At 34.2% G+C, this 15,414-nt stretch overlaps 2 protein-coding genes and 1 non-coding gene across 3 annotated transcripts; 2 read left to right on the forward strand and 1 right to left on the reverse strand.

Annotated features, from left to right (window-relative positions):
* Nucleotides 1-4,841: 4,841 nt before the first annotated feature.
* On the forward strand, nt 4,842-5,867 carry LOC126672657 (uncharacterized). Its single transcript, XM_050366611.1, has one exon. The coding sequence runs from the start codon at nt 4,842-4,844 to the stop codon at nt 5,865-5,867; it is 1,026 nt and encodes a 341-aa protein (XP_050222568.1).
* On the reverse strand, nt 5,227-5,332 carry LOC126676016 (small nucleolar RNA R71). The gene has a single exon (XR_007640194.1). It is a non-coding gene; the product is annotated as a small nucleolar RNA R71 (small nucleolar RNA).
* A 33-nt stretch (nt 5,868-5,900) lies between the features above and the next one.
* LOC126672658 (uncharacterized) lies at nt 5,901-11,140 on the forward strand. The gene is made up of 4 exons (XM_050366612.1): nt 5,901-6,455; nt 6,498-6,927; nt 10,868-10,910; nt 11,041-11,140. Exons 1-4 carry the CDS (start codon nt 5,901-5,903, stop codon nt 11,138-11,140), a joined length of 1,128 nt encoding a protein of 375 aa, XP_050222569.1.
* The last annotated feature ends 4,274 nt before the right edge of the window (nt 11,141-15,414 follow it).

The following is a 15,414-nucleotide window of genomic DNA, read 5'->3' on the forward strand; positions in this document are numbered from 1 at the left end:
CATGAACACTTTCCCTCAGCAAAGGACAATGATTTGTAAAAGTCAGCCCCATTGATTTAACTTTGTCTTCCAAGTCTAAATTCCTTATTCGCTCAATCACTGCATATTCAGCCAGTATATCAACCTGAACTGCTTTTCTTTTAAAAACAAGCTGTTCCAATAAACAGTCATAAATTATAAATAAAATAAATAAAAATAATACCAGAATTAAATAGTGGTAACAAAATAAAATATATTACTTTGGTCTACTTTTTGCGACAGGAACTGTGTCATCATTTTTATCTGCAATTTTAGGTGAAACAGACTTTATAGCTAAAACAGCTGTTTCATTCAACTTTTCCTACATAAATAACAGAACACACAGTAAAAACACAAGTTAACAAAAACAAAAACAAACTAATAAAACTAAATTTATTTAATAAATACCTCAGTTGGAATAAATGCAGACAACGAAACAACAATATTTGATACATCTGACTCAACAGCAGCAAGATCAGCTATCTCATCAGATTCATTTACCTTCTCTAAATAAATCTTCTTAGAAGGAACAGCCAAATCAACTTTTTCGGAATTAGCATCAACCGAAATTAGCAAAAACTCATCGTCACAACAACAAGCTTATCAACTTCATCTTGCATCAATTGTTCCAACATGGTTGGTTTAGAAGTATCAACTTCATAAGCATCCTAATTGACATTCTATAAAATCACAAAAACATTATTATCATCATATTATCACCACATTACCATATCAAATAAAACAGTCATAATAAACATTATCAGAAATTTATATAACATGATTATACCTCAATACAAGAATCTTTTAATCCCACTTCAATCCCTCTACCAACTAAATCAAAGCCGAATTGATCACCAAGCTCACCAATATAACCATATTTTTCGACAAACAATGCAAATCCAGGCTGTTTTTCAGCAATCTCATTCACACCTCTAGTATACTTAGGAATAGCCACAACATCACCAGAAACAAGTGTGACTCCATCATTAACCTCAGAATCAATCTGTACACAGACACAATTTATCAAAAATATTGAACAAATAACAGTATTATATAAAATATCATCATATTATCATCATATTATCAACACATTATATTATCATACATTTATCATCTAAAATACTCTTATATTATATTATATTATATTATATTATATTATCATACATTTATCATCTAAAATACTCTTATATTATATTATATTATCATACATTGAACAAATAACAGTATCATCACAATATCCTCATATTATCATCTCATTATATGTCCATAAAATAAAATTACCTTTGCACTCTCTAATTCAGAAACGTGTTCTTCATTGAATTTATCATCACCAGCAGGTTTGATATGATCATTACCCTCAGCATCAATCTATAAAACAGACACAATTTATTGAAATGTCAAACAAACAACAGCATGATAATAATAACAATAACACTGAAATGAATATTAAAAACACAAGATTAAAATCAAAAATTTACCATTCTGCTCTCTAGTACAACAACGTGCTCAACGTTGGCTTGATCATCAGCAACATGTTGCATCTGATAATTAACCTCAGCATCAATATGTAAACAGACACATAATAGTAAAAATATCAAGCTAACAAAGATTATTATCACAATATCATGAAAAAATCATACACTTATCATATATTTATCATAAACTAAAGTAACAAAATAATAAAAAAATAAATATACCTTTGCACTCTCAAAATCAGAAACGTGCTCAGCATTGGATTTAACAATAGTCTGTAATCAAAGACAAAACAATAAAAAATATTAATCAAACAAACATTATCATCATATTATCATGTTATTATCATGGTATTATCATTATCATTATATTATCATGATCATATTATCATAAACTTATTAACACTATAAGACATTATCATCATATGATCATGATATTATCATGGTATTATCATGATATTATCATGATCATATAATCATAAAATAATGAAAAAAACATAAAATTTACCTTTCCACTCTCTGAATAATAAAATTTCTGCACCATCACATTCTCACTTTCATGTTCGCTATATTCATCAGAAGAAATATCATTGTTACTCTCGTCCTCAACAACATTCTCATTTCTACTAGAATACTCAGCAGAATCATCATTTTTAAACTCGTCCTCAGCAGACTTCTTATTTTTACTCTCTTCCTCAGCAGGTTTATCATTTTTAACCTCTTCCTCAGCCAATTTACTTACATCCTCAGCAGACTCAACATTTTCCCTCTCATCATCGACATATTTAGTATTTTTAATCTTTTCTTCCGCATAATTACAACTTTCAGTCTCTTCATCAGAAGAATTATCTTCTTCATGACCATCAGAAGAGTACACCTCATTATTAACATTATCAGACTACACATAAAATGAAAAAACTTGTTAAAGTTCTATTTAAAATGAAAACCGAATATTATCATACATTTATCATTAAAAAACACATAAGCACATACCTTTACAGATTTATCATTGAAAATATCAATTAATTAATTAGTTTCAAAACTCTCTATGCAATCATAAATCTATTTTCTGACACCTAACTCCATATCAGAATACTCAATACCACTATCAAACACCAAATCTTTCAATTCATTAACAAACTTGATGCAAGCAGACTTCGCCACTTCCAAAATACTATCACCCTCAGTATTAATAACAGCAGCTTTCTCTTCTTTTAAACCAGAATCTTGATCATTCAGTCCAGTCACAATATGTTCACTTAATTCATAAGAAGTGGCTTTAATGTTTGACCTTGATATAACCTACAATATACATAAAAATTCACTAACTAACAGTACACAAAATTAATCGAAAGTATAATAAAACAAGATATTTATACCTTTTCATTTGGATCATCAAAAACTTTGAAATCAAAGTTCTGAATCTTTCTCATATCCTTCGGACTCCAACGCATAAACCGAGGATACGCAACAGCATTATTCAAAGAACACAAAAAAGCAGGCACAGTAGTCAAAGTTTCATAGAACCAAAATTGAATGGCATAGGGAAAGCCATACAATCGATAAAAGGTAGCTTCTTTTGATGCCTGCAGCAAGGTCCAAAACTTGTTCTTGGTAGACTGCACAAATAAGTCAAAAGAATATTTTCCCCATGGAAAATCATCAAAATCAGAGTAGTCTAGTAGATGAATAAATCGGTTGTCGATCAATGTATTATTGATAAACCATAATTTCACATATTTTATTGAGAATATTGCGATTTAATTGTTATGAGATTATGTAAATTATGGTTTGATTATTGCCCTGCTTCGTGGAATTTGCTAATTTTCTTTAGGATTAAACAAATGTGTAATAAAGAACCGAATGGACCGAAGATTGCAACTAAATTCGCTATTTCGGAGTCGACCTTACCTACAGCCGGACCTGCCCAGTAGAAAAGGCTTGAGGTAAGGTCAACTCACTGCCTTGCTATTTTGGACTCGACCTTACCTACGGTCGGACCTGCCCCGTAGAAAAGGTCGGAGGTAAGGTCAACGACCTTACCTACGGCCGGACCTGCCCCGTAGAAAAGGTCGGAGGTAAGGTCCACTTTTTGCCAGCATTTTTTTAGCCGACCGAACCTGCGGCTTTACCTACCCAGTAGAACCGGTCAGTAGGTCCGATCAAGAGAAATTTTTAAGTCCGGTTTGATTAGATTTTCCTTGAGACTTGGAGACTATAAAAGCCAAAATGAGAAGCTAAGTTGGCGTTCGATTTTTACACAACTCAGAGACCAGGGAAGCAACCACAAGGAGGAAAATGACCGAATTGGCGATTGGAGCAAGGATTCTTAACGATCGAAGGAAGGAATCAACTGACGATTGATCTAACCTGGAATCTAAAGAGTTTTTCCTTATTCTCTTCTCAATGAACTCTTTTAATTCTGTTTTTGCGTTTCAATCTCAGATTATGTGTAACTAAACTTTTACATTAGAGCTAGGGATGTAGTTTAATTATAAGATTCATTGTTAATTTATGGATTGAAGTTTTATATTAGCAAAAGATTGTTTAATATCGTGTTTTCAGTAATTAATTCTTGTGTTTATTGTTGTTTGATTGTTTGGCCGTCAATTGAACTTTATTTAGAATTTATGTGAAGTATTGAGAGATGAAACATAAATTCTGATCTAGAATTAATTCGCATAACTATCATAGGATAGAGATATACCTACGGATTTGTGTATGACATATTGGTTGTAATCCTTCATCATTCGATTAAATTAGAGTTTGGATTGAGAAATTAAACTCACTTTAATTGAATAGGCTTTCTTGATTCGAGAGAATATTAAAGCAATTTTGAATACCGTCATTGAATCACATTCATTCCATAGTTAACAATGTATCTTATAATTAAGTGAAACCCCGAAACTCTAGTGTTCTTCGCCATTAATTTATCTTTACATCTTAATTTCTGTCGCTCTATTTACTTTAGTTAATTAGTTTAAATAAATTACATTCAAATTTATAACTGTCTTAGCTATAATTAATACGAATAATAGTTAATCCGTTGTCTCTGTGGATACGACCTTGTTTGCTACGATTACATTCTGTATACTTGCAGAAGTTGCATTTTTAGCTATCAAGTTTTTGGCGCCGTTGCCGGGGACAACGTTGTTTTTAATTATTATTTTATTAATTCTAGTCTTTATTTTTAGTCTTATTCTTTCAATTCTCTTTGTCAACTTCAGGATTTGAATGCTATTAAGACGATAAAAAAGTCTTAATAACAAAGAAATACTTGAGCTGAACCCAGAGATTGAACGAACGTGCCGTGCAAATAGAGCAAGAAGAAGACAAGACACAGCTGAAAACATGAACGGACTAGTTAATCCCAATCAAGAGCAAAGGCTACGTGATATTCAAAGGCCAACGGTCACTGCAAACCCGTCATGTATCCGTTTGAGTGAAGCAGCAAGGAACTATGAGCTCAAAACTTTCCATCTCAATATGCTGCCTCAGTTTAATGGAATGGCTACTGAAGACTCACTAGCCTTTATCAGAGATTTCTATGGTATTGTGCAGACTTTACCGCTGAACAATCTCAATAAGGATGAGTTAAGGACGAGATGTTTTCCTCATTGTCTGAAAGGAGACGCGAGACAGTGGCTATTGAACCAGCTAGAAGGTGTTTTTCTCACATGGGAGGATGTCTACAATGAATTCATGCTGAGATTCTACTCACCACAAAAGACCATGGATCTCAGGGCAAAAATTTGCAACTTTGTGCAACGAGATCCAGAATCTTTTCATGAAGCATGGGAAAGGTTTAAGCTGCTCTTAACTCAATGCCCTCATCACCAAGTGCCAGAGAATTTGCTGACTCAGTTTTTCTATGATGGCCTGAACGTTAATTGTCAAACGCTAGTTGACACAACTTCTGGAGGTTACTATGGAGATACCACAGCTGCAGAACTCATGAAAACCTATGAGAAATTGGCAATGAATTCAAGGCAGAAGGCAATCAGAGGAAAAAGGGCAGGAATATATGAAATCAACTCTCATTCCGATCTCTCAGCACAAATGGCTGATTTAACCAAGCAAGTCAAGATGCTTGTAGATAAAGATACTTCCAATCAAGAGTCATGCGCCTTTTGTGGGATGTTTGGACACAATGCAAATGTGTGCGCAAACATTGGATCGACACCACCAAACAGTGAGGAAGCAAATTTCATGGGAGCCTTCCAGGGTAGACAAGTCAAGAATGATCCTTTCTCAAACACTTATAACCCTGGATGGCACAACCACCCAAATTTCTCATGGAGGGATCAAGGAGCGAATAGGCAAGAACCACCTCCGGGATTTCAGCAACAAAGACAAGTTCTCCCACCTCAACAATAGAATATTCTAGACAGAAAACCGTCGGTAGAAGAGATGTTATCTCAGTTCTTAGCGACTCAAGATACCACTATTAAGAAGATGGATGCGAAAATTGACCAGTTGGCACAGTCAAGTCAAGCATCAATTCACAAATTAGAGTTGCAGCTGGGCCAATTGGCACGAACTGTTGCTGAACGTGAACAAGGCAAACTCCCTAGTAATACTGAGAATAATCCAAGAGAGGTGGTTATGGCCATTAGTCTATGGAGCGAAACTCGGGCAGGAGATGGAAGCAAAGGCAGGAAAGTAATTGAGATTGTCAACGATAGAGACGACAAGGAAGAGAGTGAGCACGATGTAAAGCAAGGGAATGATCTTGATAAGGAAGTGGTGGCTGATCCTTCAGTCAAACCTTATATTCCACCTATTCCATATCCACAAAGGCTTAAGAAGAAAACTACTAGCAATAATTTTCAGCACTTTCTTAATGCCTTTAAAAAGATTGAGTTTAATATTCCTATTTTGCAGGCCCTTGCTAAGATGCCTTCCTATGCCAAGTTCCTAAAAGAACTAGTTTCCAACAAGAGCAAGCTAGAGGAGTACGCCACCGTAGCTTTAACTTAAGAATGCAGTGCCATACTTCAAAAGAAGCTACCACCTAAGCTTAAGGACCCAGGGAGTTTTTCTATTCCTTGTGTTATTGGTGATATCACTATCTCTAAATGTTTGTGTGACCTTGGTGCTAGTGTGAATATTATGCCTGCATCTCTTTATAATAGGCTTGGCATGAAAGAAATGAAGCCCACAACTGTGTCTCTACAATTGGCCGATCGATCGATCAAATACCCTTTAGGCATTGTAGAAGACTTATTTGTGCGAGTGGGCAAGTTTTATTTTCCTGCAGATTTTCTTGTCTTAGAAACAGAGGATGAAAATGATATATCTATGATTTTAGGTAGACCATTTTTAGCTACAGGAGGTGTGTTGATTGATGTTGTTAAAGGTAAGCTTACCTTTAGGATGGGGAGTGAAAAAGAAGAATTTAATATTCTTAAAGCCATGAAACACCCATCACTTGATGGTTCTTGTTTTAGTGTCGATATTATTGACCATGCTGTTTCACATATTGTTGAACAATAATCGTTCAAGGAGCCATTAGAAGCATATCAATGAGTCTAGCTAAAGACGTTAAACAAAGCGCTAATTGGGAGGCAACCCAATATTTTCTTTTGCAATTTTATTTTCTTTATCTTTTGTTTAATAATTGTCGTTGTTTAGTTATTATTTTTTTCAGTGTCGTAGCGGGTTACAAGACTCTTTCTCCTTTTATTTAGTGGCAGCAATACATCAATAGCATAAAAGAACTCTCGCAGTTAATACGTCACAAGTCAGGGGAGTTTTATGTTTTCTAATTGCTTGCATTTATTTTCATTTATTATGCATCTTGAGGGCAATCTGCGAATTAAGTGTGGGGGAAGAGTCAATTTGGCTTTATGCTTTTATTTGATTTTTAAGATAGTTTTTAGCTTGTCCTTCAAATTGTTTTTAGTTGTATGTTCTTTGATGAGTCGATTACCCTTAAATTATCACTAGAGTCAAGTAATCAATTATCACTTATTGAATGGTTTTGCAATTACCAACTTAAGTTATCTTTGACTAGTAGCTAGTGCGATGGTTTAATGACTTGAAATTATTGTTTTTATTGAAATTGGTTGAATTCTAAAACTTTATTTAACTAATTAACCTTTGTAAATCTCTTAGACTTTAATCTGAATCGAAATAGATGAGAATGAGTGTTGGTATGAATTTAGTTGCTTCAAAAAGATGAGATGGAGCGTAAAACGCACTCACCAGAAAAAAAAATTGGGAATCACTCGGTCATAAAAGAAATTACTATTCCGCTAATTTTGACTCTAGGAACATAAATGTTTAAACTTTTAGTGGTCAAGGTTATGAATAGGGCTTATAGCCACTTGAAATTGTGATTTAGTAAAATACACTTGTCACGACCCAAAATATTGAGCCGCAACCGGCGCTAGGGAACGGGAGTGGTAGCTCCGGAACCCGTAGCAAGCCTAAAATCACAATTAATTTTTCGCAAATAATATAAACAAACAGCGTAACACAACAAAAGAAAATATATAACATATATCAACATTTACACTAACTGTTCTGTTAACCTCGCGGGCTCTAGTTACCATACCCTGTACGAACTGGCCTCGCGGTACTATATACATCAGTTAGTGTCTCAAAACATCACACCGGCATCTGGGGCCGTGGATCATATACTAAACACGTAGCCTATCAAAATGCATATAAAACAATGACAGCAGTTAATATATATAATCAAAATGAACTGCTGTCTAGGCTACTATACTATCGACAAAGGACCACTACTGCAGCCTTCACAGAAGTCAGAAACTAACATATACAGCTGACTTCTGGACTTCAAAATTGGCCTCTAGCTAAGTCCACAAGCTAAGCACCTGAAAGACATCAAAGGTGAGGGGTCAGTATTTGGGAAAATACTGAGTGAGTTTGCATTTACTAACGGTATTATTATAAAAATATAGCATCGCATCTCAATAAAACAATAATATAAAACATATAAACAAGTATTTGATGCGTACGAAACTAATATCCTAGCATGCGACACATTTCTCGAATAATCGTTATCATTCAACCCAATCGTAAATATCAATCGCGAGTCTAACTCGCTGGTGGCCCAGCCACTAGATACGGGGACTCCAGACTACACCGTAGCCGAGTACTCGCTCGTATCAAAAACCCAATCGTAAATATCAATCGCGAGTCTCACTCGCTGGTGGCCCAGCCACACAAATTTTATAATCATCAACAGCTCCCAGCTGTGTCAAGTCATTTCTCAAATGCAAACATACTAGACTGACTCGATACTGGTGATCACACAGCCTATTGACACCCAATAGGTAGCTAGTTTCATCGGATCGCATACTAGTTCTTGTATATAGAAATTAAATAAACATATAACATTCAATCAAATCATATAACATGCGATGCGTAAAAACAATATACATATTTATATAAAGTAACTTTATATATAATACACGAAAGTAAAATGCAACTCACAGTGACCGCAATCCAATCAATGACGTGGTCTATGAAATGATATGCCCTCGCTAGTCCACGTCTACTGACCTCTCTGCTTGCTGACACGTCTGATAAATAATTAACGTTTACTGATTAGACGTGAATCTCGTATTCCTATACGTATAATACTTTTAAGTTTTAGGGTTTAGTTTCATTAGATTCCACTTCTAGTTCGCTCGTATACTCAATGATCCTTAGTCGTACTTACGACTTATCGAGTACTATTCCACGTACTCGAGAATTATATAACTTTCTTAACTGAATTCTTAATTATCATATTAACATTCATTTCTATAATGTTTTATATTCATTTTAAAACATTTGACTGAGTTTCATGCCCAAATAAAGCTATCGGAGGCTCATTTTCGCTCCCGGAAGTCCCACGGAGGTTATGGTCGAGGTAGGGCACGTCGTGCTAGCTTGGCACGTCGTTCCCTTCAATTTTTGTGAAGGGCACGTCGTGCCCTTCATGGTGCACGTCGTGCACCCCTTGTGGTGCACGTCGTGCACCCTTGTGGTGCACGTCGTGCACCAGCACGACGTGCTGAAGTGCAGCACGTTGTGCACCGACGTGTGCTGCATTTTTCCAGCGCTTCCGGACCATTTCCGGGGCTCTAAAACTCTCAAACCTTACCCTAACACATACCCAATTCATTTTAACACAAAATCTAGCAAGAATCCTTACAAAAACGATGAAAAACGACTTGATTCTTGACGTATCGATTCAAACGTAATTTCTTAACAAAACAGCCTACAAAACACCGTTTTCACCACCAAAAACCGAAATCTTACCTTTATGTGATGCTTAAGATCAGTAGAGCATTCAATTCCGAAGAGATTGCCGCGAGAATCGTCCGAAACGGACGCTGAACGGAGAAACGGCGGCGAAACAAAATCGATCGGCGATTTTCACTTTCTGGAGCCTTCTTCTTCTTTCTTTCTTTTGATTAATTCTTTCATTCATAATCCAAATCTTATATATTAAGATATAAATTCCACTTTGATCCCTTCTTTCTTTATTTGTTACAATTCGTCCTTTAAACGTTTCTTTTATTCGATTTAGTCCATAACTAAATCAATTAACTTTTTAATCATAACTTGTACGTATTATCTATACCCGATAAACAATGCGAATCCCAATATTAATATTTTTCCGTCAAAACTTATAAATTTCCATTTTTGAGACTTAGTGGCTAAATTACCACTTTAGTCCCTGAACTTTGTCTTGGGGCTTTTCTTGACATTTCCCCTTTTTATTCCAATTCCAACTTTCTAGCTAGGAGATAATATTAAATACGTCATTATAAACCTCTCAGAACCGACCTACTTAAAACTTATTTATCTAAATCTTATCGGAAAATCTTCCGATATCGCCACTTTGGCGTCTCAAAACTGGACACGTGGTCCAATTAAATAATTAATTACTTCGGGGTATTACAACACTGTTGATATTTTCTAGTTGATGTATTTTTGGTGGAAAAGCTAGATGACATTTCAAGTAGATAGAGTGTTCAATTGAAAAGAAATTAAGAGTGGAATGGAGCGTAAAACGCACCCACTAAATAGATGGAGCGTAAAACGCACCCAATAAAGAGATGGAGCGTAAAACACACTCAAAAAGAAAATAAAATTAGAACAAGCAACTTTCTTCATACTTTTACTCATGATTTTTCAATTTTTAGTTCATATTTTAGTTTACTAGATTTACTTAGTTTAATTATTTGAATAAATAAAGGCTTTAGATATTTTCTTTAATTGTTTTTATAGGTCATGTAATCATCGTATGTAGTGAATGATTTTTGTAATTTGGTTGGTGTTGTTAACTTTTCTTTAAGTGGTTTTTGATTACTGGATCTCTTGCTATGATTCTTGGGTGTATTGATGTGTTATAGAACGGGCTAAATTTAGTTTGCTTGAGGACAAGCAAAAGCTCAAGTGTGGGGGAATTTGATAAACCATAATTTTACATATTTTATTGAGAATATTGCGATTTAATTGTTATGAGCTTATGTAAATTATGGTTTGATTATTGCCCTGATTCGTGGAATTTGCTAATTTTCTTTAGGATTAAACAAATGTGTAATAAAGAGCCGAATGGACCGAAGATTGCAACTAAATTCGCTATTTCGGAGTCGACCTTACCTACAGCCGGACCTGCCCAGTAGAAAAGGCTGGAGGTAAGGTCAACTCACTGCCTTGCTATTTTGGACTCGACCTTACCTACGGTCGGACCTGCCCCGTAGAAAAGGCTGGAGGTAAGGTCAACGACCTTACCTACGGCCGGACCTGCCCCGTAGAAAAGGTCGGAGGTAAGGTCCACTTTTTGCCAACATTGTTTTAGCCGACCGGACCTGCGGCTTTACCTACCCAGTAGAACCGGTCAGTAGGTTCGGTCAAGAGCAATTTTTAAGTCCGGTTTGATTAGGTTTTCCTTGAGACTTGAAGACTATAAAAGCCAAAAAGAAAAGCTAAGTTGGCGTTCGATTTTTACACAACTCAGAGACCAGGGAAGCAACCACAAGGAGGAAAAAGACCGAATTGGCGATTGGAGCAAGGATTCTTAACGATCGAAGGAAGGAATCAACTGACGATTGATCTTACCTGGAATCTAAAGAGTTTTTCCTTATTCTCTTCTCAATGAACTCTTTTAATTCTGTTTTTGCGTTTCAATCTCAGATTATATGTGACTAAACTTTTACATTAGAGTTAGGGATGTAGTTTAATTATGGGATTCATTGTTAATTTATGGATTGAAGTTTATATTAGTAAGAGATTGTTTAATATCGTGTTTTCAGTAATTAATTCTTGTGTTTATTGTTGTTTGATTGTTTGGCCGTCAATTGAACTTTATCTAGAATTTATGTGAAGTATTGAGAGATGAAACATAAATTCTGATCTAGAATTAATTCGCATAACTATCGTAGGATAGAGATATACCTACGGATTTGTGTATGACATATAGGTTGTAATCCTTTATTATTCGATTAAATTAGAGTTTGGATTGAGAAATTAAACTCACTTTAATTGAATAGGCTTTCTTGATTCGAGAGAATATTAAAGGAATTTTGAATACCGTCATTGAATCACATTCATTCCATAGTTAACAATGTATCTTATAATTAAGTGAAACCCCAAAACTCTAGTGTTCTTCACCATTAATTTATCTTTACATCTTAATTTATGTCGCTCTATTTACTTTAGTTAATTAGTTTAAATAAATTACATTCAAATTTATAATTGTCTTAGCTATAATTAATACGAATAATAGTTAATCCGTTGTCTCTGTGGATGCGACCTTGTTTGCTACGATTACATTCTGTATACTTGCAGAAGTTGCATTTTTAGCTATCAAATCAAGGCTGCCCAACAGAAAACACTGGACAAAATACAGCTTCGCGAACTTTACAGCCTCATCATCATTCTCCCACACCGCATCTTTAAATTTCGATTCAATCACAGAACGACTAATCTTATTATCATCATTAAAAAAATTATCAAAAAAAGTTCCACCAGCGAAATAGTCAGAAAACCTAGACTCGTCCCCACCACAAACAAGACCGCTAACCAATCCAAACTCATACAAACTGAAACGCAAGTTTCGCGCACCACAGTAAAACCACATCTCATCAATATTTGGATGATGTACTTCTTTTAGCAGTATGGAATGTAAAGTCTAAGACTCAATACATCCTTTCCAATATCCAAATACAAACCAAACCTACTGTTGATCAGAACTAAGTTTCGATTTAATATTTTTTTATCACATCAAAAGAACAAGCCTTGCCAACTTTTCCAACAAACCGTCGATTCGGAGTAATTAAAAGATCAAAGTTCTGCAATGAACAATAATACATTCATAAAATCGGTTACATTATCATAATATAATCATCACAATACAAGTCTATAATAATCAGATTATCATACATAAATCATATTATAAAGTAAAGTATTTATATTATCATACAGTTATCATATAAAAAATATTATCATTATAATATATATCTATTACCATCAAGTTATCATTTAAAAACTTAACGTATAAATACAACAAAATAAATTAAAATTATCAACAATATCATCATATTTTCATATCGTTATCATACAGATGATAATATCATAAACAGTAGAAGCAAAGTATAATAGAAACTTCATCAAAAATTCCAAATATATCATATTATATTTACATTATCATAAAATTATAATGAGATTCTCATTTTTTATCAAATCACAAAACTATACCAGAAAACATACATTATCATAACAGTATCATCAACTTATATAACAAAATGAAAAACTGTAATTAGAATAAGGGAAAAGGTGCAAAAATGACCCTAATGTATAGCCCGTGTCTCATGTTGGCACCTCATGTATTTCGGATCTCAAAAAGGACCCTAACGTCTTGAAAAAGTGTCAAAAATGACCCTTCCGTTAACATTTCCGTTTAAGGCCGTACACATTTATATTTAACGTCGTCCATGTTTTGTGTTTTTTTGATACTTTTTCGCAACGTTAGGGTCATATTTGAGATCTGAAATACATGAAGTGCCAATAAGATACATGAGGTATACATGAGGGTCATTTTTGCACCTTTTCCCTTAGAATAAAACATGTGTTATCATATCATTATCATACAAATGATATTATCATAACAAATCTGATTGTCAATCACATATCATAAAAAATATATTATATTTACATTATCATACAATTATCATAAAATTATTATGTTATTAAATCAAAAAATAAAAAATAAAAATAGATAATAATATTACTACAATCAACTAACAAAACAAAATATTATAATATCATCATATTATCAACTAATATAAACAATATTATCATAAACTTATCACAACTTAGATAGAATTATATACCTGAATAGAATTATTTTTATTCAGATTATCACTTCCAAGCCTTCTCATCTTAATGTCGCTTTTCACTACCACAGGATCTGTTTTCCTTTTACAACATACAGATTTTTTTTACTGCTCTCCTCTTCATTCTTGATTTTTTTCTCAGTTTTACAAACAGGAACTTCATCTGCATGTAACATTTTAATTCTTAAATTTTTTTGAACTGAAGAATTAACGACATTCTCCAATTCATTATCAACAGTGACAGACCTTTTGTCACGACCCAATTTCATGAATCGTGACCGGCGCTAGGGTATGGGTATGGTTGTACCAAAACCCGTAGCAAGCCTTGCGGAAATCAATTAAACATTTAAACCTGCAGAAACTGCTCGGGGGCAACCGAGACTCCAACCTAGGTCTAGCAATTTATATTACGGTTCTAATATAAATAACTTACATATCTTGAATAATTCACAGCGTGCCTTAAATATAATAATATCGTAATGCAGAGTAATCATGTCAAATATAAATAATCGAATATATCGACAAATCCAAAGTGAAATATCAAATGAAATAAATAACTAGTTCTACTGCGGTCTAAGAGTTCGAAAACAGAAACTAGTTTAATAACATAAAAACCTCCGAGGAATCAAAAAAATCGGAGTGGACCAGCTTTCAAATCATAAACCTGGAAAATTTGGGAAAACAACGGGGTCAGATATACTGAGATGAGTTCGCAATACTATTTACATTTATTAAGTTTAAAACCCTTAAATCAAAACATTTTTATACTAATATAATATGATTATGGAAAACAGTATTGAAATGATCCCAGCGTAAGTATGACATAGCATACCGATAAACCCAGAGTGGACGGGAACAAATCCTCGTCATATAAATATACCAGCGTAAGCAAGACTTTAGTCTGCCGTTTCCCAGAGTACTTACCGGTGCACACAGTCTCGATACAAGCCTATCGAGTAGCTCGTTTCAATCTAGATCCATAATCCGTAAAAACAGTTCACAAACATTTATAATATTAAAATACGACGCGGTACTTAATAAAGCGGTAAATAGCACTACAAACTCACTGCTTGCTTATCCACGTGATCTTGGCAAACAGCTAACCCTGGTTCGACTCCGGAGCGCGAGTAGTCGAAGAGTCTAAAAATAAATCATACGTTAAAAGCGCTCCAACCCCTAACTCTAAGAATACTAGACACCACGTAGGACTAGCACAAATAATAATCCAGATAGAAACACAGAGAAATACAATCTCACTTAAATTATAATGCCGTAAATAAATCAAGTCTATTGAGTTCATATTTAAAAAATCATCCGAAAATATTAATTAAATAATATTTAATTAATAAATAAAATCCTTTCCTCAAATAGTGGGGTAGCCGAGTTTCTTAAAACTACCAAGCTAATCCCATATGTCGGGCGACCCAAGTCCAACCCGACCCAACCATAAAACCAGAGTAATAAACCACAGTTTATAATTTAATATTTAATAAAATATTAATCGACATTAAAATAGAACTCAATAGCTTGAAATCCAAGTAACTAATGATTACGGGCAAAAA

This window comes from Mercurialis annua, linkage group LG3 (genome assembly GCF_937616625.2).
Source record: "Mercurialis annua linkage group LG3, ddMerAnnu1.2, whole genome shotgun sequence".
NCBI classification, from domain to species: domain Eukaryota; kingdom Viridiplantae; phylum Streptophyta; class Magnoliopsida; order Malpighiales; family Euphorbiaceae; genus Mercurialis; species Mercurialis annua.